Source organism: Pseudopipra pipra, chromosome 5 (genome assembly GCF_036250125.1).
Source record: "Pseudopipra pipra isolate bDixPip1 chromosome 5, bDixPip1.hap1, whole genome shotgun sequence".
In the NCBI taxonomy this organism is placed as follows: Eukaryota; Metazoa; Chordata; class Aves; order Passeriformes; family Pipridae; genus Pseudopipra; species Pseudopipra pipra.
In genome coordinates, this window is record NC_087553.1 from 6002695 (window position 1) to 6029719 (window position 27025).

At 35.3% G+C, this 27025-nt stretch overlaps 1 protein-coding gene across 8 annotated transcripts in view; it reads left to right on the forward strand.

The window, feature by feature from the left end:
- CCDC91 (coiled-coil domain containing 91) overlaps positions 1-27025 on the forward strand; it is a 119591-nt gene that overhangs the window by 68525 nt on the left and 24041 nt on the right. For all 8 annotated transcript variants that reach the window (XM_064654271.1, XM_064654276.1, XM_064654273.1 and 5 more), the window contains 4 exons: positions 10246-10338; positions 10522-10590; positions 12144-12320; positions 25872-25985. In XM_064654271.1, the coding sequence (XP_064510341.1) occupies positions 10246-10338; positions 10522-10590; positions 12144-12320; positions 25872-25985 (453 nt within the window). The remainder of the gene's footprint in view (positions 1-10245; positions 10339-10521; positions 10591-12143; positions 12321-25871; positions 25986-27025) is intronic.

The following is a 27025-nucleotide window of genomic DNA, read 5'->3' on the forward strand; positions in this document are numbered from 1 at the left end:
GATGTTGCCTTCTGAAAATAACACCAACTTTGATTTTGTGGTTTAACTCACGTGCTATGTGAAAATACATGCTGAAAAACACAATCATAAAACTTTTTAATTGTTTTTTAATACTCGGAAATTTCTCTCACTATTCAAAGTAGATGATGTTAAAAATGGGACTATATAAAGGTAGATTTTGAGATAGATTTTTTTATTCTTCTTAAAGCAGTCAATGATCTGTGTATTAAAGTAAAATAAAGCGTTAAATACTTGCACAAAATCACATTTATGATAAATCATTTTCCCTTTATTTATCTTGCACTTTTCTTTCCTTATCTTGATGGTCTCTTTCCTTACTATCTTCTAAACAGTGTGAAGCAGGAGTTCTTGGATGGGGAGGGATTAAAATATATGTGAAGTGAGTCTCAGAGCACACATTTCCATCTTAAGTTATGACTTGACGATATTCCTGATTTCCTCTATGTCTTCCTGACTAAACAATATTAATCAGAGGTATAAATGGACATTCTGTATAGTGTTTTCATGCTTGAACGTAGTTAAGGGGGATATATTTTACTGTGGTCCTTAGTTATGTTGGTCTCATATTTTCCATTTTATTCATATAAAAGAAGAATGAAGAAAGCCAAGGACTAGAAGTATTTAATTCTGTAGTTCAGTTGCATCCTTTCTTGGGCTGAGGTGCTTTTTTTCTTCTTGGTTAACCCTTAAGGTTTTGCCTTAAGGATGTGTGGCCTGCAGTTTTCCTCTGTGTAGAGTGTAGAGCATCTGTGTATATTATGTGCTGAATTATTTTCTGTGGTTTAAGAAGCCAAAGGAGTGTAATCTCTGATACAGAACAGTACTGGGAGTGTCACACAAAAAGGAAAGTACTCAGGAACTCAGTTAAATGCTTCCTCTGCGCTTTTGCACATTGGTATTTTTCGTGATGATTTTATGTTATGCTGTGAAACAAATCCTGGGTTTGTAGATGCAGCATTTAAGGTAAGTAGTTACCCCCATGTCTTTAATTCTTTTCCACACTATCATGAAGCTGGCTGTCATTTGTATGACAAATAGTAGTTCAAAATCTGCTGGATGGTGCATGAAATCTTTTGCCCTTTTTTTGAGGCACACTTAGAGAAGTACTGGTTTATCTTCAATTTGAAAACAATTTGCTGAAAGGTCAGTCAGAATAGAAGTTACATTTGCTGGAAATCAGTTTTTTAAAGTTTATGATGCTTTCAAGAACTACTTGAGGACAAGCAGAAAACTGTCATGAGCTGCTGGAATGTGATAGGTACTAGTATTTGAATGACGCATTTTGGTGTGTTTTGCACAACTTTTTGTGAAAACTACCACTATGTCCCCCCAAAATTCCTAAAATGTAAAATGTAAAAAGTGATTTTCTTATATAGCAAGTGATTGTATGCCAGAGAAAATGTTTATTTCATTCAACTTAGTTCCCTAGTCAGGAGGTATAATTTTCTATGATTTCAAATATTGTTTTTATATCTACTCATAATGTGCAGCATGTGTCTATAATAATCCTTATTTCATGAACTTTGATTTTTTTTTGTCCTCTTGTAAACAAAAGAGATTCTATATTTTTCCCATCTGTAGGTAGTAATTGTGGGATCTATTTAATGCCTGATCTTGAAGGGAGCATATGCAAACTAGATTCTTAGAGAATTGTGAATATTTGCACTTTTAGGAGACATTAGCCAATTTTTGCAGTAAGAGTAGTAAATCCAGACTTGCAGACTGAAAAAATGAGGACTGTGGTGGGCATAACCTTTCTGGTTCATTAATGCCAACTATGATAGGTTTGGAAATTCTTGAGAGCACTTACCATGTCCCCTTCTTTGGACATTTCCTCTCAGTTCTCAGAAATCTCATAGTTTGCTGCTGTGGAAATATCTGTTTATTCATTCCCTTCAAAACCAAGTACTTCCTATCAGTCATTCCTGTTACATTTTCATCAAAGTCACTTCCACATAATTCATCAAGATGTGTCTTTCCAGGTCTGCTGCTCTTCTGCCAAGAGCAAAGTTACACTTTCTCAGAACTTCTCTGGTAGTTCCTGATTATGTATTATTTATTAGAATCCTGTTCCCAATTTAAGTAATTTATTCCTAAATTCATAATACCTCAATGTACCTTCGTATATAGAGAGAATTAAAATAAAAAGTCGGATGTATCTTTGCTCTGTGTTTTCCTTGTATATGTGTTGACTTTGTATCCAGTATTGCTCAGTATTTGCCTCCCAAAGTAAAAGTCACATTGCTGAGGTCCAAAAAGGCATATCTATTTTTATAAAAAAAAAAAATGTAAACCCTTAAGGGGGTCCTTTAACTTCATTTAAATATGCCCACTATCACATGCTAGTTGGAGGATGATTTTGCAGTCCCTTTGCCCTGTTAACTCAGCCAAGGATACTTTCAGAGTCTCGACCAAAAATCTTATTTGGAAATTACATTTGCTTTCTTGAATTTGTCAAGTTGCACTTGAGAATAGCTCTTTAGAGTGATTTTTTTTTCTCCCCTCTCTGTCTTTTGCTTATATAACTAGCTACCCTGAAACCTTCATTACTTGTTATGAATTTAAACCGTCAGCTCTTGTCAATACTGAACAGCTAAGTAATATTAGTATGATTTTTCTCCTCAACTATTTTCCTGTCAGCTGTTTTTGAAAAAAAAAATTTGTTTTTCTTCTGTTTTGCTGTCTTCCATTACTGAACATTTTGCTGTTTATATTGCTTGTATTTTAGGAGTTCCTTTGCTTTAAGTTTCCTGATGGGTGGACCAATTTGGTGAGAACTCATACAGGCTGTGAAATGAATTAGATAACAAAATAGAAGGAGTAGTTGATACTTTTTATTCTTCTTCATATTCTTATGAAGTTCCTTATCTCTGTATCCTCAGGACCTCAAAGTTTGTGGGTTTTTTAATAGTCTCTATTACTATGTACTCTTTCCAAAAAAAGTATTTTCATTATTAGATGCCTTTATATAGCTTCTTACTTTATTTATAAAAACAATGAAGCACTTATGCAGCAAAATGTTTTAAGCTTAGTTTCAACCTCTGATGTGCCTCAAATTGTACAGTTTACACTCTCTCTTTATGATGCTGAGTGGAACCCTGAGTACAAGTATATTCTTAATTATTTTTTTTACTGCTATTATAATTTTTCTTTATGTTCACTATTGTTTTAACTTCTCTGGTTTAATAATGTTTTGCTGATTCCTGAGCTTTCTCTTAGAAAAGCTTTGCTGCTTTGTTGGCCCCTTGGACCTCAAACTGGCAAAGAGATACAGTTCAACCATGCAGTAATAAGTTATAATTTGAGGAAGTGGAAATATGTAACAGATGTTGGAATTCTTCAGGCAGATTTTCCACCTTGCACTGCCAAACACTCAGATGCCACAGATAGTGAGGACAGTGTAAGAAACCAGTTACAGTTACCAGATCTTGTCATTTGACTTAGACAGAGTTTAGCAGTGGGGAAGAAAAGGTGCAGTATAAAAGAATATGCTGCTGAATGTAGCCAGTCTTTTTAGAGGAGCAGAAAGTTACTATTAGCGTTTAAATAAGGTTGCCTTTTTTCCTCAGGATAATATTTTGGATAGGATGTAGAAGCGGGAGTATTTTGATAACATTACAACATCACGATGCTCTAACTGTGTGTTTTTGTTGCGTCACCTTCCTCTCACACCGATAATACTGTTTCCCATGACTTGTGTTATTTCCTCCTGCTGTTAGGTTCCTTCATGAGAGACAGAAATAAAAGTAGGACTTTGTTAAAATAGGTGAACAGATTTGAATTGGTGAGTTCTTAAAAAGCCCCATCCAGTGGTTTGTTATTCTTGCTGGTGAATGAAGTGATGAATAATCTGCTGAACGTTTCTGAAGATAATTTTTCCCACGTCTTGAGGGATGGGGATAGTTCTGTGTTCATATGTAATGAAGGTACCAAAAAAAAATAAAATACTGGAGATGAGATTATGCCTGGTTTTTTTCTATTAAACTACTACAATGCAGTTTCATTAGATTAAAAAGTTCAGTAGATATTTGTGACAAGAAAAACTGGTCATTCACTGAGGGTGAATTGGACACATCAATGTCCCAACATACGGTTTTTTGTCATGATGTCATTAAAAGAAGGTTCCAAGTGTCATTTCATTAGTGTGTGAAAATTGTTTCCTCAGATGAAAGATCTGTGAAAGAGGGAAATACCATTAATTTGTTGCAGTGATACTACAAATAGTGCAAGATATTTTGGTCCTGTTTAGTATAAGGATATTCATATTAACTCTGGTTGTTCTGTGATGTTCTTTGCTGGTTTGTTTTTGAATTATTATCTAACTGACTACTATAAGCTATGAATAGCAGCTAAAAAAATGATTTGATCCATGCAGAATTTGGTGATCCATGCATGGTGATTTACTCAATAGTGAGAAGGAACCAATCTGCAGAAACATAAATTGGATGCCCATTATTTTAGCAAAATAATTGTATCCTTATTTGTGGGTGAAATCCTATACACATTTCCTTTTAAATGAAACAGTACAGGACCCAGAAACTATATTTTAAGAAAGCATTTCAGTTCATGCAAGGCACCCTATTTTCTGTTTAACTTTAAATTTGTAGTTTAGGATTAATAGAAATATGAAAGGAATTATAACTGTACTAAATTAGAATTTAGTATTAATAGCTTTAATGCAGCATTTTACTTGTAAAACAGCTCATCTCATGCATTATTTCATTCACTCCATGAGTTCTTAAAATATATACTATGTGATCCTTCAAATTTTACTTACCTGAAAGAAAAAAGTCGCGATTCTTCAGAAATAAATTGAATATATAAAAATAACAAAATAGACTGACTAGTTGCTATTGTGATTAAATCTGTTTACAATGTCTTCTGTGACTCACATTCCAGGAAAAAAAAAAAAAGAAAGATTTTTTTGATTTCTTTTTTACAGGAATCAAGAAAAACCACAGGACCTCTGTATTTATATTTGAATCTACATCAAACGATTTTCATTTGGAACCATTGCCTAGAGAACTTCTTGCAGGGAGGAAAACAGTATAACCTATTTTTGAATGCCTTTTGTTTTAAGTTAATTTTCACAAGACTCTTCTTGACTCTCTCATGCTACTTTCCAGAGAGTAGGTTAGAAACACTAGTATTTCTCTCCACTTCGGAATACCACTTTTTAGAAAAGTTTGGGGGTTTTCTTCTTCTTTTTTTTTTTTTTTTTTTGGAAATCTCTTATGTCTCACCGGGTCATGATGTCCCAGTAGAATTTGCTCGTCAGAATTTTTTACAGCTCAGAATTTTGCACTCTTAACCCTATACTCCCTGACTAAGGGATAAAAGGAGGTAACATAGCTTTTTAAGAAAGAAGAATAAGAGTGCTATGCTATGGAAATCAGGTAAAGTCATGCATTAAAGAGCTATACAATTTTTTGTACCTAAGCTAAAGGTTTTTTACATCTCTCTGACTATCTCTACATAATATTCCACTATCTACTGGGCCTTACAGACAACAGTGGGAATGTGCAGCCTTGCAAAATTGCACTGGATGAAAACTTTCTTGTTGCTCTGGAGTTTTCACTGAGATTTATTTTGATCTCACACTGATTTGTGCATCATATTTCCAGTTCAGGACATCTTTTATTTTTCATCGATAGCCATAACTTTTATCAGTTTCCATTTTTATAATTTTTTTTTACCTGCTTTCTGGTTCTTGGATTGTTGATTGATAAAGGAAACCCTCAATTCAACTTCCATTTATAAACTTCATGGACAATGTCTGACAATCTGCACAGGTTAGGTGCTTTTTTCAAAATGGAAGGCTCCATGAGTAGGTCCCCATCACAGCTTTCATAGGAAACCTGGAAGAGACTTGGATATTTTTCATAGGACTGTTAGGTCTTATGAACTCATTATTCTACTCAGAGGAGGCAGATCAATCTTTCTTTAAAGCTTTTGTTAGGTTTACTTTTTGAAGCATAGGCAATATTCTCTTGACACATTTGTCAATTGTGCCTATCCAGGCACAGTTACCAGGAGACCTCCAACATGGATGCCCAGATAAGCCTAAGAGAAAGTGGCCTCTCCAATGCTTGGGAATCAAAATTCAGTGTATATGTAGCTCAGAGTGGTACTTAAAGTCTCAAAGCTGTTCCTTTATTCCTTTAATACTGTCTAACAGAGAGAGGAACATGTTCATAATTCTTACCTGTGGAAACTGGAAATGCTGAATGAGATTGGTCCATCTCACATCATTCCTATGGCTTTAATTAGTGATGAGAAGGGGAGGGGGTTATAAGTCTGCTTAGCTGTAGGCATTTAATTTGGTGTGTACGATCTTTAATTCAGCAATGGTTTCTATGGTTAAGAGGCCTTTACTATAGTTCAACAAAAATCTACAAGCCAAGTAAATGAACCTAAAACATCCTATTCCTGTTAGCTAAAAATACAAAGGCACTTGAAAGGTCTCAAATGTGTAAGTGCTGAAGTGAAACTGTCACCTTCTGTTTGTTTTTAACCTTCAACTCCCTTTAATGAAAGTCATCTGAAAAACCCACTGAGGAAGCACTGACTGTATATAAAGTTCATTGTGGCCATTAAGTCCAAGACTCCAAAGTCATTCTTCATACATCTAAAAATGTAACCTACCACATGATTCTGTGGTATAGTAACTTCTTCTTGGAGGGTATATAGATTTCTTTAAAATCTGAAAGCAAAGCTGGTTGCCCTAATTAAAGAATAGTTCCAGAGGGGCTACAATAATTTTCTATGCAGAGACATTTAAACTAAGAGCTTGGAATTTTGTTCATACAGTCATTAATCATTTTCTAGAATTACTGCTTGTTTTTCTGAGTTGGTCAAACTGCTGTCATTATACAGAAATACTAAAATTTCTCTCATTGTCAGAAGAGGGAAGGCACAGAAACCTTTACTGTCCCTAATTTCCTAGATTTCCTGCTGAAGTGATATACATAACCAAGATCCCTGAACATGCCTTTGAAAGAACTGTGCCTTGTAATGAGGAATTCAGCTGCATTGAGGTGCATCCTTTTTTAGAACATGGGTTAATAATACCACCAAGCTTGCTTTACATCATTTTTGTAAGCACAACTTTCAAGGAGTTTCTATGGCTCCCTATGAAGGCTGATAAAACTGTGGGGCATAGTACCTTGGGAAAAAAGTGCTTGATAAGTAATTAAATTGCATGTTAATTACATGCAGAATGGAAGCTTTTATGTCATATCCATGCTGTCTATGCCATATAGGCTTTCTGGACTCAAGACCTTTTTCAGGGAGGAGCAGTTTGTGCAATATTTTATTCCATTTTCTCTGTTTCTGGTTACTTATTTTTTCATCTAATTTATATAATTTAATAGCTTAAGGTATGCTTCTCTCTGAAAAGCAAAACTGACACCATAGAGATTCTGAAGCCGAATAAACAGTTCTCCCAGGTATTTGTGCAGGTCTAATAAAAGAGATTTTGCTTTACAAGGTTTTATGGACAGCTGTTGCAATATTTGAGATGATACATGAACTTTTGGAAGTTCAGATATGAAGGCAATCATCTCTGGGAGGATTATTCCACATGAATAAGCATTCATATTATAATAGGAAAGGACATGCTGAGCTTTTCACAAGAGACTTACAGTTGTGAAATGCTAAATTTTGTATTTCCATGAGAAGTAGGGATGCTATTTAATGTAAAGTAAATTGCACTGAATTATGGCAGAAGTCATTAACTGTTCTTTTGAAAGCACTCTAAATATGCTCACAAGTACTTACCTCTATTATCTTGAAAAATATGGACTAGTGTGTTTTTATAAACAGATACAATTCTTAATAAAGTTCTTACTCAATGTCAGTGAATTCCACAGATCTCCAAATGTAATACCATTTAGATCTAATCTACCAAGGGGATAGGAGAGCCTTGCTCAGTCAAACTAATCACAATACAGTCACAGCAGCCTTCATTTTTGTGGTAATTGTTTACTTACTGCGCAACTTTTTTGTAGTTAGAAGTCTCAAGCAAAAGCAGTAAATTGAATTTTAAAGATTCTTTACTGTGGGGTGGTCAGAACTGGCAGAAGTTGGTCAAAGAAGCTGTGGCTGCCCAATCCCTGGAAGTGCTCAAGGCCAGTTTGGATGGGGCTTGAAGCAACCTGGTCTAGTGGAAGGTGTCCCTGCCCATGGCAGGGGGGAACTTTAGGGTCCCTTCCAACCCAAACCATTCTGTGATTTAGTTGTGCATTCTCTTTGCAGCAAGGGAGATCAGGATTTTTCAGGTGTCTGTATGATAAAAAGTTTTGATCCCAATATCTGCATTTTTCAGGTTTGTAGGTCTCCCACAGGTTTATGAAAAGTGAACTGCTGTGTAGTGACATGGAGGGCTGTAGTCATAAAACTGTTTTTATCAGCAAGGAGGATTAACATTAGTTTTCTCCATTGGCCATGTATAATACATGTATTAATGCAAATGTCTGCATTGTTTCAGGACTTCCAGGATGGGCTTGGATGTCTTCTTATACATACATGTAAAATAAAACTTTAAAACTGCCCTGAAGTTTAAAAGCTGAAAATTGTGGTCCCATTGAGAATGTTGTGAAATACATCTTGTAGCTGGCCCACTATGGCAACTTGAAATGTGGTTACAGTCTGCATATCTAACCTAGAAATCTGATGGTCAGAGTCAGACTGGAATTATCTGGCTGATAGGCTTAGTCTAGAAACTCTCATCGTGCTTGAACAAGCTGACTGCTGTTCTTTTGATGGGGCTTTAAGGATAGAGGTGATTTTCTCTGACAAGCTCTCCTTAGAAACTCCCATGCTGATTCTTGACAAGCAAATAAAGATTCAGTCTTTTACTTGACGTTAGTAAGCTTTGTGGATATATCTGCGAAAATATTTGCGTATGTTTGTTTTATATTGTCATTGTGAAATAACACATTTGTGCAGTTAGTCAAGTGAACAGTCGTGGAGATCATTCAGGTAATAAAATCCATTCATTTTTTCACCTTCGAATTACTGGAAAAAAGCAATTTCTGTAAGTGCTCTGATGGTTCAAGGTAATGTCTGAAAATACTGTGTCCACAAGAAAAGTGAGCTACACATCATTAAGTAGAACCATGACTTTCACTATTCCTTCCACAGGTGTTTTCCATTAGAATATGTCTGCCACATTCAGACCTATTTTAAGTAAATTCACAAGGAAATACCTCTTTACATGTTTATCCTGGAAAGGCAGATAGGTGTTTTATTTTATAAAGCAGTCTAGAAGTTTTCTATTCTTCAAATGAAAAAATATTTTTCAGAACATAGTAGTGCAGTTTGGTAATGTATTTCTAACTGCCATTAGAGACACTTAAAATTAAAAAATAATAAAATTTGTAAAACAGAAATGACTGTTTATTAGAAATTCTGGTGAAAGGGGTATTTGCCTGCATAATGTTTGTGTAAAAAATTTATGTTCTTTATGTACACTTATTTTAATAAGAACTCTACTGTAACACTTTCCTTTTGGTGATCTTGTAAAATATTATTGTGTAATGATGCTGTACTTTAAGGTTATGATATATCATCTCTTAAATAACATGTTAAAAACTGTACTGGCTTGTTAGAAATTCTCTCATGACAAATACCTAGCATCAATCATTTCCAGTAATAATTTTTAGTTTTGAAAAACAGCTTTACTCTTACAGACAGAACCTGTATCTTTCAAATGCTCTACTTTATATAGTGAAAAAAAACAAATAAGTGAGTTGTGATATAGACTACATGGTCACTTTATTTCCGTGTCCATTTTCTCCCTGGTTTTCAAAGTTCATGATATCACAAATGGTTGAAAAGAATACATTTGTCTTCTGCTCTCTATACATATAACTGAGATGTAGTAAAAGCGTGATTTAAATTCTGCAGCTGTTTAAAATATTTAAAGTTTGGTGTTGCTTAAACCATCTTATCTGTATTTGGGTAAGTGTTGCTTTTTTCGACTTCTTTCCTAATACTCTTCAGACTTAGAGGATATATTAGATATTCAGGAAGCTAAACATTTCTTATTATTGTATTTTTTTTCTTTACATGAAATCATTTAAAGGAGTGCTGTTTATGTAATTTAACTTAATCTACATTGAAAGGCATTTTGTAAGCAACTGAGAAACCTTGGATGAGTTTTTTGCATCTGTTTTAGTAGCAGACTGTGGTTACAATAATATGAATGTTTTCTCCCAATAGCATCAGCGACTTCTTGACATTCTGGAAGCAGAGAAGGAAGTCTTATCAGAAAAGATAGAAGAAGCTTTGATGCAGCAGTCACAAAAGCACAAGGTATTGCTTTTGTTTACAACAAAAAAAGAGCGATCTGATCAGCACCATGGAGATCATTGGGAATGATCCTGTCACATTTATTGACAGGAAGAGGAAACTTTCTTAAGCACTTTGACAGTTTGAAATTATTTTGAGCCACTCCTCTGTTGTGTATTGCAGTTTAATTTTTCATAACATTTGCAGGAAGTGCTGGACAAATGTTTGGAGGAAGAAAGACAAAGAAGTAAGGAGGCTGTGGCAGCTGCTGCCAAGGTATCTCTTGTTAAATTAGTAGATGTGCAATGTGGATTCCACGTGTGTCATTAGAAACGCCAAGTTCAGCAACTCGTTTTTATTTCATAACCAGATTTATCAAACTCTGCATTCTCATCTGTGTTTAAGAGAAGCTAATTCCATTAATCATGAACATACCTGCTATATCCTATGCCTTGATACAGAGAGTCAGTGTAAATTCTGTGGGAGATAACCTCTCAGTTGTTTATGACAAGAAGTCACAATATTGCTTTTCAGGTATTGCCATCACCAAAATATCTGGTTTTGTGGTCTTTCAACATCATTGCATCTCGATTTGAAGAGCTGGGTAGGAGGTCAAGTGTTCATCTTAGTAAGACAATTATCATTGTGTCTTACTTAACTTTTGTTAAATATGGTTGTTTTCAATTAGGAGAGAACTATTTCATAAATCATTAAAACAGGGACATTTTAACAGGTTTTCAATTATTTTATTTAAGTGGATTTTTGACTAAAAGTGAGTTTTCAGTTTTTAAAATATGATTTCTTCTGTCTGCTTCATTAGTAAGTGCATTGGTGTTAGGACAGTAATTTTGTAAATGTGAAGCTATCTTTCATTTCTAATACTGTTGTAGAATCCAGTTGCATGTAATGATCTGGGAAAACGAGTGATGTATATTACCTAGTGCAGCTCATAAGGCTATATTAGAATTTTCTGTATATTTTTATGTGTATTATATGAACACTAGCTGAGCACCTCTCTGAATAACATTCGATAACACAAGAAACATTTGTTACATGGTTGACATCTACAGGAAAATGTGTATAGTAGAATACTTTGATTTAATAGGGCTTTTTAAAAAAATACTATATTTTTAAATATCTAAGTGAAAAATCAAGTGCCAGTGAATTGCAAGAAACAGCTTTATTTGTAAGTGGAGGTATCTGATGAACATCATATTTTTTGCCATTTCTGACTTCACTTGCCCAGATCTATAATCACCTCCAAGGGGCATTGGAATGACCCGTAAGATTATTAAAATTGAGGGGTTTGCAAATGTGGGGTTTTGGCCCATATCTGCTTATTTTGAACTTCAGTTTGCCATAATTTATTTGTAGATATTATGCAATAGTTATCGTGCTGATAGATGTATCTGTGTGGCTGCTTTGCCTCAGAAAACGCTCAGACTTTTGGCACTTCAGATGTTTGTAGGTAAGAACAGGAATATCTCCTACACAGGAATATCATGGCAGGCCCATGATGTGCCTACTTTTACGTGGGTTTTGCTGCATGATTTTTTGCTAAGCAAACTAGTTATGAGATACTGTAGTTTTGGTAGAGGGGAATTTAAGAGCCTTACTTGTAACTTCCTTTTCCTTTCTGTAACTACACAAGTCATTGTCTGGAGGCAATACCTGCTTCAGACAAATTTAAGTTGATAGTTCAGAAGAGAAAATGCTCATGTCCAGTATCTTATCAGCTCGTAGATCTCATTAGGAGAAGGTAATATATTTGAGTTAGGCACTTGTGTTGGGTGTGTTGGTCATCTCGTTGTGCCTCATTTGTTTGAAAGGCTGAGAAAGAAGCAGTGCAGGAGGCTGTTCTGAAAGCAGTAGAGGAGGAGAGGAGGAATATGGAGAAGATTCATGCAGAAGAAAGAAAAATGTGGGAAGCAGAACGTGATAGTCATAAAGAGAAGATTGCCCAGGCTGTTTCGGAAGCCATGGAGGAACAAAGAAAGCAGAATCAGGTTGGTATATTTTACCCTTCCAGTGGACTTGCTTTATGTATTTTATTTTTGCATTTCAATGTCTTCCAAATGTTGTGGTAGATTTTCTTGTGACATCTTGTCATTCATCAGTGCACATAGTCGATCTTTGCAATGCACAGCAATCTTTTTAGTTTATTTTCATCTAGACTGTTGTATGGAGAGAGGCTGACACGTAAAGAATAAAATTCCTGGAACACTTAGAGGCACACAGATTGAAATGAGATAAATCATGCCCTCTAAGTGCCTGGTTTTGTCCCCTGACTTCAAAAGGAACCAACTCAGAGAGTGGCATTTGTGCTGTAAACCGTTTAGGTGACTTTTTATATCCGTGGAATAGTAAAGATGTTACATGTGTTCCTTATAGAACAGGTATAAAATAAGGAGAGGGTTATAAAAATCAGAAGCCTAAGCCAGTAATGAACCAGAATTTCTAGAGTTACTCATTAGAGAGGTGCTTCTATAAGGATAATTGTATGTCACCTAATACAAAATGGGAGGGACATTCCCAACATTGCTTTTAGCAATTTTAGGAATTGCAAATTAAATATGTTATAATAACAGTTAAATTACTATTCCAAAAGTTGATTTTCTAAGTCTCTGATGCTGGAAATGTTTGGAGGAACAGCCTGTAAATTCACTGATTTCTTGGTGACATACTTGAATGTTACAGTCATCAGAATTGTAAAGAATTTTTGTTTCATTCACATGTTAGAATTTGACATGACTATATTTTATGTACTGAATAAGAAAAACAAACAAACAAAACAAAATAAGAGTTTAGGATTTGAAGTAAAATAGAAGTAAAATAGCTTATCACGCAAACTTAAAAATTAAGTCCTTGGAAACTGATCCCATTTCCCTTTCCTGTGTTAAACAGAATTATTAACTCTACATAATCAGCTGCACAAAAAAGTTGTTTTTTGATGCTATGCCAATATTATATCTGTTTTGCTACATTTCTAATGCAAATAGAGTGATTTTACTTTTTATATGGCTTCTTTACTTCTTTTGAATGTAAAGGTATCAGGTGGTAAGATGTCAGTTTTTAAGACTTCCAGTAAGCCTTCAGGCACTCAAACTCTTCTTTAGGACAAAAAGGTAAACAGCTGATTTCAAAGATAAATTCGAGCTGAGAACAATTGCTTGGGGTTTAGTTAGATACAAATCATTTTGACTCTCCAGAGTGAGAATTGATACCAGTGGTGCAGAGAACCTGTTGATAGAAGGGAGAGCAATAAAGCAGTTTTTTACTACAGTAAAGAAAAAGACAGTGATTTTTCTGGAACATGAGGAGATTAACATGAGGATGACTTTGGTAATGAAGCTTGAGAAGGGTTTTGATGGATCCTGAAGCTTTTTGGTGAAGGAGTCCCATAGCTGGGTGCAGGACTTCAGCCAGGGTTCCATATTTCTGGATTTGGGGAGCATGTTAAGTGTCCCAGGGGCAGGAGAGACACAGACTATGTTGATGTAGCAACGTGGAGGTGTTGGAGAATGTTGGGAATAATTGTCCTGTAAATATCTTGTGCTTTATGTAGTCTTGTGTCGTTAATACCATCATTAGTTCCATTTCTTTTAATACTGAATAGCTCTGACAACTTTGATTGTAACAGGAATACTTTCTCTTATTCAGTTGTAATTAAAAAAAAAAGTAAAATAAATTAAAAAAAATTAAAAAAGTTTCTCCTTTGAGTTAGGTTCATTTTTCAAATACCTAACCTATTTTTTATTACGGAAAAAGGCACATTTTTCTTAAAATTTCCAGAATTCTTTCACATAAATGTATAGTATATATGAAGTTACACTCTTCTATTTTGTTTTCCATAAGATTTCTCTTTCTGGAACTGTAAGTGCACTCTTGACTCTCTTGCAATTGTCTAACATTTTAGACAATGAAATATAAAATTTGCCTCATTTAATTCTTGATGCTCTGCTGTGTAATTCTTCATGGTTCCTGCTTCAATATTGTCACCCCATACTGTCATTATGTTTAGTACCAACTAATGCAACAACTTAGTGCCATTGAATCTAAGTGAACGTGCAAAATAATCTTTATGGTATCAGACATATAAAAAGAGGTTTAAGAGAGGTATTTTTATTTCAAGAGAATTTCCTGACTAAGCCATGATTTTGGAAATTCACACTAGGAAAGGGAAACCTGACTTGTTTTTAATAAAGTGTCTCTTCTTTTAGTTTATCTTCAGTTTATCACAGAGGAAATAATCCGTGTGAGAAAGAAAAGATATTTTTATGTTGACTTCTCTGTCTTGTATCACACGAGTAATTGTCATAGAAACCTAGATTAAAATTTTATTTTGCTATAAATTAATCTGAAGAGATTTGCTTTACTGATTTGAACTAAACCAAAGAAATTAAGCATATTATTAAAGACGTTTCCTTTGCTAATACTGTTAAGTCTGTGACATTGAAAGATCACAAAGGGTCAGTGTAGTCTTCTGCAAACAGCTGTGGCAGGATGGCTTTCAGTCACAGTGCCCATAATTAACTCTAGGAATAATTAATGGAAAAATTTGAAAACATTCAAAATTTTATTCTTTTCTTTGAGGTGCAAACCCATTAAAGAAAAAGGCAGTGTCATATGCATGGGGCATGAGTTGATAGAAGACATATTTTAAAAACTACAGCACCATTGTGTATCTGCAGAGCATTTAAATTACGAACACAAGGGAAAATAAAAATCTGTGTTATAATGGAATTAATTTGTTGGCTTCTCCTTTACTTCCTAGACCAGAAAAACATGATTAGGGGTTTTGATTCTTTGTTCTAAAGAAGTAATTTACTATCCACTAATTTCCTTTATAAAATAAAATATTTTGGGGTTTTTTGCCAGTTTTTAAAAACAGTCACTGGAAGTTATATGGTTATATATGAGAAAGCAAAAGGACAAAAACCCCACATTAAATATGGTAGGTAGCATTTCTTAGGTCAGGCAATTTTAGCATAAGAGCAATAAGTCTTTCAAGATCACAGTTGTGCAGAATCGGGTAGTGAAATTTCCCTTCATCTTTTAAATAATGTATTTAAAAGAAGAAAAGATTAATCTACCTTGCAGGGATGATACAGTCATTTTTTTTTAGACTTTTTTTTTGTGGTGTTGTTGCAGAGTGGCCAGGAAGGAGAACAATAGTGGATGCAAATCTGGAAGTTTATGCAGATTGCTTCTACTTGTTAGATATTCATGCTTGACAAAACATTGTCCTAAAAGAAGTGTTTGTCCTTAGTCAGATAGAGGTCAAGTCTGCAGATAAGGAGATGCTACTTCCATGAAAGATTTATTTTCTTAATTGAACATTACCAGAGAAAATTCTGGGGACTTGGAGACAGTTTAATAACTAAATCATGATAAATATCAAATATTTTTTTTTACCAAATATGAAAAAGCAGAATAAAGATAAATTTACAGTGAAAGTAGGAACTAAGACATACTGAGTTAATATTTCAACTTGATGGAACAACCTTGACATACCCCCTTCTTTTTTTTCCTTTAAGAAATTAAAGGATTAGAGTAACATGAATATTGCATTTGTTCTCATGAAAGCTTTGACTGTTTCAGTGACTTGGGCTCTTTACTTAGAGACATAGGATTTTTAATTAAGTTGAAGGTATTATTTTTGAAGCCTTTCAGGTCTGAAGGGATAAATGAGATATTTTACATCACCAGGGAAATGGCAAAATTTTTTTAGAGCGCTCTCGTGAGGCTGGAAGGTATTAAAAGTCCAGATTACTTTCCTTCTCCCTGAGACTGGCAGCATCTTCAGATTTTATACACATGCTATTCAGGTGCTTTGTGCTTTTATTAAAGAGTTATTTGGTGGTTTGTTTTTTTTTTAATTTAGAAGAGTATTCTTAGGTTTGGGAAAGGTGGGCTTGCATTTTAAATCAGGAGGAATAAGCTCTCCTTGGTAGAAATGAGTAGTCTTTTAATTAAAGATAATGTTCTTTTGCACAGAAACCTCATGATCCTTTTCCAACATATTGGAAACTCATTACAGATTAGGAACTCATCTATTCAGCAGGGCAGATGTAGCCTGGCATGTCTCCAGTAGTTTGTTTTCTGTTTTCCATACAATGTATTGTGTTTTTTACAGTGGCAACTTCCCTGCAAAGACAGTTTAATGTGTCTGGTAGTTGTCAGTGTTGAGAGGAATACCTGGGGAAATTCTTCCAATAGGATGTTTTTTTCTAGAACACTTATTTGAATAAACAGTGGATATCCTCTAGATAAGGAAAAAGTATAAAAGGTAGTTTGACTGAGGCAGAAGCATTTCCCCACAGAATTCAAAATTGCAGGGGAACTCCTGGGGTGCAACTATAAACTTCAGTGAAAAAACAATGGACAATGCTCTCTATTGTCATTTACTTTACTTTTTTTTTACTCTTTGAAAAAGCTAAAATCCAAAAATTCTTCGGGGATATAGGAAGATGAGATCCATACAGTTTTGAATAAAGTAGAAGGATGCTATATTGTATTTATAATTTGTGGGCAGTGCAGAGTAGCTGTACCTCCCATACCTGTAATGCACAGAGCTCTCTGCATGGCAGTTGTTATCATTTTACAAAGCTAAATACTCAGTTACATAAAGGAGGCAAAATTGGTGGTGGGGGGGAGAGAATTAACAAAAGAAGCTAAAGCACTACTATATTTGTTTTAAAATAAATTCATTAAAAGTAAAATGAAAGCTGGCAGCTGCAGGGTGAACCCTAGAAATTTAAGTCTATCTCATAGCTTGAAATTAATAATTCTGCTAAGGCAGTTGAAGCAAAGAATCACCTTTGTCATTTCCTGAAGGCTTGAATTTAAAATACTGTAGATAATCTAGTGTAGTTTACCCTAATTCTCAGGGGGAGAAGAGCCTGAGTTCATCATTGCCATAATCCACACAGCAGATCCATTAGAGACTCAAGTGTTCTGAAGGCTGCAAATATTTAGGGGGGAAAAAAAAGAGCCTTTAATTTATTAAAAGAACTAACATAAACTCTGCTTCCTCTTGGACATGAGCAAAAGCACTAAGGCAAAATGATCTTACCAATGGGAAAGTACTTCAGGAAAACTGAGGCTGCGGTGTTACATCCAGCCAAGCCACAACTGAGATATACTGAGATATACAAGGAAAAAATATTTCTGCAAGAAAAGTTAACTAAAAGGCCTATAAAAAAAGGGAAAAAAAGAAGTGAACTTCCCAAAGTCTATGCTAAGTAAATCTCTAAGCGTTAAAGACAATTGAATATGTTCACACTTCTGAAGGTTCAGGTGGTGGTGTTTTTAGCAGAACAATAAATTTGTAATTTATGAACTTGGAATGTATTCATAAAATTTTAATGGTAAACACATAGGTAGTTGAAAAAAAATATTCTTTAAAATATGTTTAATGCTTTTTATGAATTTATGAATACCAGTATATGCCATTGCTTAGAAGGTAAAAGCAAAACATCTAGAACACCTGGTGCTTAATCTTAGAGGATGAATGGCTCCTTACCTGCTACATTACTAAAACCTTTTTGGTTCTTATGCTCATCTGCTTGAGGGAGTGCTTCTCTTGATAGTTTTGGCAAGCCTGAATCAATTGTATAGAAGGTTTCAAGGGTTTCCACACCCAGTCATATGTAAGGGAATAAAAGATATCTAAGTGAAAACACAAAGCCATTGTTATACCTAAAGAACCGGGGTTTGTTTCTTTTCTGCTAGTGCTAAAATTAACTGTCAAATTTTTCTTGAAAATTATTATTTGTCTAAATATTTTCCCTCATTGAGAAAGGTTGAGAAGGTTGTAAGAACTAATAAGTAAAAAAGTTTTTCTACAAAGTTATTTCCCACCCCAGCTTTCAGTCAGATTTATTAGCTGCGGAATGGCCCTTTCGTAGCCCTATAATGTGTAAAAAACACTTCTCTTTTTTTCCTGCATCAAATCAGTAAATATATATGGAATATTTTGATGGATAGTATAAGGGAAAAAATAAAATACATGGGGACTATACATTTGTCTTGACTTTTTATTTTCCAATAAAACTACTTTTGCAGATAGATTCCTTGTCATATCATTTTTTAGGTGTCAAAACTATGGAATTTTGTTTATTGCCCCCACAGACTCATTATCTTAAAAAAATAGAGAACATGGCTTGCAAGTTCATGCACCTTTCCTGATTTTGAAATCTGTGAATTAATTTCATATTGTGTATCTACTTATTTGTCTTAATTTTTTTTGTTTGTTGTACACAGTGGTTTTGTTTCAGATCTAATTGTAAATATAATTGTTTACTGGGTGCTGGGTATTTAAGCATCAATGTGTAGGAGATGACATATCATATCTAAAAACATAGGTACAGTTTTCATCCAAGCTCCCACTTTTCCTATATTTTTATTAATGCATCTTTTTTTTCTATCCTAACTATAGATTTTCCTTTCAAAATACTGCCGTAATTATAGTTGTAACTTTCCATCCCTTTACTCCATCACTCTTTCATTGTTAAATAGGCTATAAACTGCTTTTTGTCTCTGCTTCAGGGTTTGTAGTCTCTTTCTCATCATTAGTCACTGTATTTATAGTATTTGTTACCAGAAAACCAACTTTTACCCATAAAATATTCATGATATTGGCATTGCTTGCTCTTCTTCTGTGATGCTTTTTGACTTGGGAGGATTTCCATGTGACATACAGTATTAATTTCATTTCCTTCTCTTTGCATCTATGATATACAGAGCTTTGAGGACATTGCCAGTTAAGTGAATACAAAATAGTTTATCAGTGTCTCTTTGTCCATTTGTTATTTGTTCCATCTTTTACAAGAGTTGTTGAAGCTGATGGAGGAGTCACATTGAAATACTCCATTTATTCTGTTTCTGAAATACCCAGAAAAATTACATATTTTGTAATGTAATTCCAGGAACAACTTTTTTAGACTTTGTAGTATTTTGATGGGGTGGGAGAGTGTTAATCTTTGGAAGAAGAAAAGGTATTTTTTCAGCAACAGGCTTGGACTATTGTAACATTGCTCTTCATGTCCGATATCTAGTGGATTCATACAAGAAGTTGTTGAGATTTTTCTCTATATCTTGATTCCTGCCCAAATAGTCAGTCAATAATCAAATGATGTGCTGGAGAAGAACTTGCTCTTCAAAGGACATCTCCAATTTCTACTGCCTTTACATATTGTTCACCTTTCAGTGGGAGTGTTTGCTTGCATTTCTCTTGAGAGGATAGCCAACCATTATTTCCAGTTTCACTTTCTTCTTGGTTTTTCCGCCTTCTTGCAGAAACATTAGTGTGGCCAGTGTTTATGGAGACACTTCAAATGAAAATGTTGTGTAATCCTGAGTGTGTGAGGAATGGCACAACTTAGGAGCACTGAGTGGAAAGAGGTCCCTGCCCTTAGATGAGTTTATTTTTTTAATATGCTTGCAAAGTCTGGAAAAGGCACAGTTCACTGCATGCAGACTTTAACCATGTCTGACTTCAGAAGTAGATTGTAGTAGTTATAACCACAGACGTTATAATTTGAGGGTTACTATTTTCTGAAAAACCACAAACGTTGCAGTCTGTGGCTGCATTTCCTAGATAAAATTTAGTACTGCCACCTGATCCTTGTGTGGAAACAAAAGAATTTTCCTATAAATTGCAAACCAACATATGGCTTGCTTTATTTTTAAATACTGACTGGAGTTCTCTGGTATATACAGTACAGTGGTTTTTTCTTTCTGTCTTCCTGCAGATTTATATATTGTGATTGTGTGGTTGTCATTCCTAATATATGGTTGAATATGATTTATCAATTGAGTACTTGAAAAAATACTTGATATTTTATTTTTTATTAGGTATTCTAATCTTCTAACTGGTGTCATGTCAAGCACATATATACAGTCATGTAAAGCAGCTAACTTTGTGACTATAATTTAGTACTCCAACCTCTGATCAAATACTAAACAAAAACCAGGGTGTGGGGGGGGGAAGAATTGCACCTCAGTTGCACCTCAAGTGCAGCTTGTGGAGTGCTCTTCCCCACCTTCTTATGGGAAACGAGGTTTTCCCATTTCCTGGACTCTCACTAACAGCCTCAAATAATGCTGTACCCTCTTTAGTTAAAGATGAAGTAAGGGCCCTGGAATCTTTTAGGATAAAATCTAAAGGTAAATATAGCATAATAGGAAACAACAAAGAAAGAGTTGAAGTAAAAGTAAGCACATGCTGACGGGTGTACATGCAGTGAAGACTGTTGAACAGTAGTAATAGGTAGTATCCAAGTTTAAATACCTTTATATAGTTGATATTTAATGACAGAAATAGAGCAAAGACAGTGACTTTGAGTACTTAGAGAAGAGTACTTTGTGAAATATTATATAGAAGAAGGAGTGAGGGTTCTTTTCACAGAAGGAAAAACTAATATCACTGATTAAGGTCAGAAGTACCTAGATGAGCTGACTAGGAAACTGGGTGTTGTATGATGGTTGTGCTTTGAAGCCTTCTGAAAACTGGATAAAAGGGATAAAGGAGTTTTCTTTCCAGTTTGTTGATATCAAAGCAAAGTTGTCTTTTGATAATCTTGAGGGGTCTGTCATTGTTGCACAGGAGTCAATGTTTGCCCATTTTGAACTGCAAGTAAGGGACAGTCCAAACCGAGTCAGTCAGTTCAGTAGTGTTGTCAGCTGTTCTAGTACCTGTTTTTTAAGACATATCCTGGAAGAAGGCTGTATGTTTTATGGTACTGTTTAATTTCTCCTGAATTTAGCAAACAGGGTAACATTTATACTCAGATGAGAAACAGACATTCAAATCACAGAGAAATAGATCCACATGATTCATCATAGAGTATGGTTGGTGAAGTTTAATCACCAAAAAAAAAAGTGTTGTGGAGAATTGCCAGCAGGCTGGGAAATACAAGTGTTGGGATGAAGCCCACTAAAGGACGAGTCTTTTTCTGCAGTCCTATGAGAGTGTCCAGTCTGATGGCTGCATGATCTGTCTGTTGACAGTAACTGCTGGGATGATTTTCAGATGGTAAATATAGGTAATCAGTATCTGAAATAGTGAAATGTTTATATATTTGGAAGATGTATCAGTATTTATTTTGGTTAACTGGAATGTGGTAGATGAATCGTCGAGTCATTTAGGTTGGAAATGTAAGGTATAACATATGCAGGTATTCTTCCCAAGAATGCCAAGGCAGTGGAAGGAATAAAAAAAAGGTTTATTTCAGATGGAAGGACCACTTTTTAACAATGCTGCCCTGCACACCAGGCCCCAGGGGAAAAAGGCAAGGCCCCGACTTCTCCAAGGCTTTTTGTATCTTCTCTCTCTCCTCCCCCACCATCTCTGGCCCAAGGAGGCCTTGTACTTGTCTGCAAATATTTTACCTCTCTGCGTACCAGGGAGATGGCTTGCTCATAGCTCTCCCTGAAATGCAGAAGGAAGGAAAAAAAAAAAAATCTAACCCATTTGAGAAGGCATTTTACAGTCTTCCTAAACAAAATCGAATTCTAGCTTTCCATCACAAATTCTTCCAAAATTGTACCTCTCCCTACAGAAAAAACCCTTAAGATCCACCACTAAACCACGATCCCTTAAGATCCACCACATGCCAAGTCCACCACTAAACCATGACCCTACGTGCCACATCTACACATCTTTTAAATACCTCTAGGGATGGTGACTCCACAACTTGCTTGGGCAGTCTGTGCCAATGCTTGACAACTCTTCTGGTAATTTTTCCCAATATCCAGTCTAAACCTCCCCTGACGCAACTTGAGGTTGTTTCCTGTTGTCCTGTGTCTTGTTACCTGGGAGAAGAGACCAACCCCCACCTGTCAGGGAGTTGTAGAGAGCGAGAAGGTCCTCACTGAGCCTCCCTTTCTTCAGGCTGAGCCCCACCAGCTCCTTCAGCTGCTGCTCACAGGACTTTTTCTCCAGACCCTTCCCCAGCTCTGTTCCCTTCTCTGGACACATTTCAGCCCCTCAATGTCATTCCATCAGTGAGGGGCCCAGAACTGGACACAGGATTTGAGGTGTGGCCTCACCAGTGCCCAGCACAGGGGGACAATCCCTGCCCTGGTCCTGCTGCCACACTATTGCTGATCCAAACCAGGTGCCATTGGCCTCTTGCCCCCCTGGGCACACCTGGGCTCATGTCCAGCTGCTGTCACCAGCACCCCCAGCCTGTCCAGAGCCTTTGGCAGGATTTCTCCCAGTCTGTGCTTATGTCTGGTGTTGAGCCTGGCCCAGGTGTAGTACCTTGTACTTGGACTTCCAGACAATTCCTTATCCACCCTTCAAATCCAGGTCTTTCCAGTTTGGAGATAAGGATGTCATGTAGGACCGTGTCAAGGGCCTTGCAGAAGTCTGGTTAGATGACATCAGTTAGTCTTCCCTTGTTGACCAGTGCAGTTGCTCCATCATAGAAGGCCACCAGACTGGTGAGGCACAACCTGCCCTTAGTGAAGCTGTGCTGGCTGTCTCAGATCCCCTCCTTGTCTTCCAGGTGCCTTAGCATTGCTTCCATGAGGATCTGTTCCATGACCTTCCCAGAAACAGAGGTGAGGCTCACTGGTCTGTAGTTCCCCAAGTCTTCCTTTCTGCCCTCTTTGAAAATAGGAATGATGCTTCCCAATCCCAGTCTCTGGAGCATCTGAGTCACCTGAGCACCGTGACTTTTTGAGTATGATGGATTATTCAAACTTTTCTGAACTGCTGGATGATGGGAATATATAGAAAAATCTAATATTTATGCTGTAGAGTGAGGCACTGAAAAACAATGAGGGACTTGTGTGAATTCTTAAATCTTCAGTTCTTTGGAATTTCTTGGTAAGCTAGGAGAACCTTTAGATCTCCTTATTATAAAACCCTACTATAAGATTTTCTAAGTATTCTGAATTTGCCAAAGGAAAAAAAAGAAAGTAAAAAGTTAAGGCAACTTCTTTATTTAAAACTACAGAAGTAATCAGTAATGTTTTATTAATGATAAAACAAGTAAAGATAGGTTATATTAGAAAATAACATTTTTTATTGACTTCTTACTCTAGAAATAAATAATGATAACAAAGAGTAAAAATTAACATAATTCTGGAATGCCTTGCTCATTGCCTCCACAGGATGTTATACAACTTTGCTTTCACTGTTATCCATAGCTGTGTGTTTTTCAGAGTTTTAATACTGGTCTTAATTTTAGGAACTTGTCATTGGAAATGGAAAAGAATTCTTTCAAGTTTTATTTTTTTCTTGCTGTATTAGACTAGTCTTCTGTAAAGGTATTGCTAGGGGTTTCTGTTTTCTTGCTTTTTGTTAATAGACTTGTAGAATTAATTGTATTTTTATTTGGATTTTATAGTCCAAATATCTATTTGGATAATATAGTGTTTCAAGTATCGTATTAAGGATACCTTTTTATCATATTGAGGATACTTTAATTGATTGTAAGTATTTTATTAATGTAAAATTTTCTATATATTAAGATACAGCACCTTATCAGTTCTTTAGTGTGCATTGAAGACTTTAATGGGATACATGATGGGATTTTTTTACGTTCTAATATAGGACAGTATTTTGGGACATTTTGACAAATTAAACTGGCATGAGAATATAATTACAAGAACAGCGTATTTGTGTAATATGTAACTTTCTGCACTTTTTTTGTTAGTCTTGCCAGAGTTCTGTAGTGAAAGAAACCTTTTTCTCAGGATTTTTATTTGGTAAACTGAATTAAAATAGAAAAAAATTATAATCACCTTTCACAACTATGGTTTTCATATGTGCTGGATTCCAGAACAGTGGGGACTACATAGTTTCATATTTTAAATTTGGCATTTTAGACTATTTCTGTTATAAAAATAGCAAAAGTGTAGTTTTGCAGAAACTATTCCATTTTGGCTGAAAAGGAGCAAACAGCCAAAGGTAAGAAAAAGAACTTTCTTTTTCAGTTGAAAGGCTTCTACTGAAGAGACTTCTTTTAGAAATGGAGTTTTATACAATTCAGTGATGATATTCTTCATCTTGTACACTAATAGCATATTGTAAAATTCTGATCTTAAATGTACAGATGAATTATGTAACTGCCTAAATATCTTCTACTTCCAAAACCTTAGAATTCCACCTGTTCTCCAGCCAACCTTCCTCTCTCCCACAAATCAAAGTTGTAAATATGTGTCAAAAAATGTCTATATTACTCTGCAGTCAAGTAAACCTATAAACAAACCTATGGGTAACAGTGTTATGTCTAATCAGTGAAGAGTAATAAGGAATCCATGTATATTTACCTCTCATTTTCTGCAAATTTTGATTTAAAAAAAATTAAATGTGTGTGAATAAATACACTAGAAATCCTGTTGTGATCCTTTTTTTAACCATTGGGGTTTTTCCATCATTTCCTCTTTAATTCTGCAGGTGCACCTCTTGTGCTTCTGCTACTTCCAATTTTGAATATCTAGGACAAAAGCATAGGAATTGCCAAGGCCACTGCCTGATTTCTGAGACACTCTCCATCTCCCTATCTCAAGAATCTCCCTGACAAATCATTTAATACTATGTGGTACTATTTTTACTGAATGTTTATAGTTTCTGAGAACGTTAGATTTTCAGGATTTATAGGAATCTCAGTTTGTCACTTTGTTCTCCTGAATCTTGGAAGCAGAACCCTTTGGCTCAATAATGTTGTTACTTATTTCATGAGTGGCTTTGGGAACCTGGGACTTAAGTTTTGGGGCAGTGACTTTAGAGGAGGAATTTGTTTCCTGAGTTGATAACCAGATAAGTTGTGCTGCAGGTGATAGAGATGTTTTAAGAAGTGGCTCCTGGTTTTCTCTACTGTAATGCTTTTGATGTAGAGTAATGCTAATTTAGAGGCAGGGCTGGGTGGGTATCCTCTGTTGTTTTTTTTACTGCTGTGTACAGAACGTCCCTGGCAATTCCCAAAGCTTGGACACAAACTTTCTGGTTATAGTTTTGAAACAAACTTTGGTGTTGTGGGAATGTTTCAAAGCTGCATCAGGGGATGTTCAAGCTGAACATTATGAAGCATTTCTTTGTGAGAGGGTGGTCAGACACTGGAACAGGCTCCTAGAGAGGTGGTCGATGCCCCAGGCCTGTCAGTGTGTCAGAGGCATTTAGAAAATCCATGGTCAGCCCCGAAGGGCTCAAACAGTTGGACCAGATGATCTTGTAGGTCTCTTCCAGCTGAAATAGTCTGGTCTAGTAACAGCAGCTGGTACATCCCTGCCATCCCTGCTTCTGTTGGAAAGTAATACCTGTACTGCTTTATTTTTTTCTGCTCTCAGGGAACGTTATGCTCTATTAATACACCTTTAAAATTATTATTTCTCTCTTTTTTCCTCATTTATTTTGCCCTTCGCTATTTAAAATACTGAATTTGTAATTTTTTTTTTAAAGATTCTGCATATATTTAGGATGACTATTATTGAAGAAGGAGAGTGGAGGTGATAATAATTTTAGTAGGAAGAAAAGAGATGACTCTTATTACATTTGTGAAAGACTTGTTACATTTACAGTTAAATGTTTTTCTTTTAAAAAGGAAATTGTCAAGGAAGCATTAATGGAGGAGCAGAAACGAAGTGAAAAGGCAATTGAAGAAGCAGTGAAAAGGACAAGAGAGGAACTGATGGAATATATTAAAGAACAGAAAAGGGTGAGTTACCAGTGGCTAATGGGTTTCACTTCATGCAGTGAGAAATTGGTAAAGTCTTAAAATGCACAAGAAAACAGAATCAGGAGTTAGATTTTCAGATCTTTCACTCATTTCTTCCAAACAATTTGTTATTACGATATATTTCTTTTCATATATATATTTATAGACCTTTAAATTCATTCAAGCCAAAAAGCAGAAATTATCATTTTGGTTAAAATTTACAGCATTTCTTTTTACAGTAACATAAAGACGGGGGCATAAATACAGTCTGTCAGATTCAAATTGTGATCGGAGTTCAGTTCATTGAAAACATTTCAGTATAACTAACAGATGCTATTTTATGTTAACAGATGACTTTATTGTGCAGTTTCTGTTGAGAATGATTTGCAGTCATTGTGTTGGACTTGTTATGAAATCTTGTAATGTTCTGAAAGTTGTTTTCAGTTGTTCTGTTAATGCTATATGGTGATAGTTTAATGCTTGTGTATAAACAGTAAAATGTAACTCAAAGAACTTTGTTTTGTGTTCAGTTGGAGGAGAAAAATATAATACATTTCTCCCCTTTGAAGCTCTTTATAAAAACATAAACAAAAAGTAATTTTTAAAAACCTTTTTCATACAGCAGTAGCACCCGAGGTACAGTTTCAGTATTCTCAATAAATAAAATCACTCTACTTGAATTTAATTGATAATGTTGTCCTGAGAAGGAAGTAGAAATAATGCATTTGGCCACTGCCTCTGTATTCCCCGATTTTATGGGTTGAGTAGTATTATGGTAAATAGGATTTACCTTCAGAAGTTTTACTCTGCTACTAGTTAACCTTACTGTTGGGTGAGTGCCTTCCGTAATTCTGTGTGGAGACATTTCCTTTTAGCAGGATTTGTTTTATTTGCAAAGACATTTAAACAGAATCCAGTGCAGAACATGATCCATAAGGATGTTTGAGCATAGCTGAAGTCAGCTATTGACAAAGGATAAGCTGTGAGGAAGGTGAAAGTAGGTCTACTATTAAAATAACTTGTGTCATAAATAAATTGGT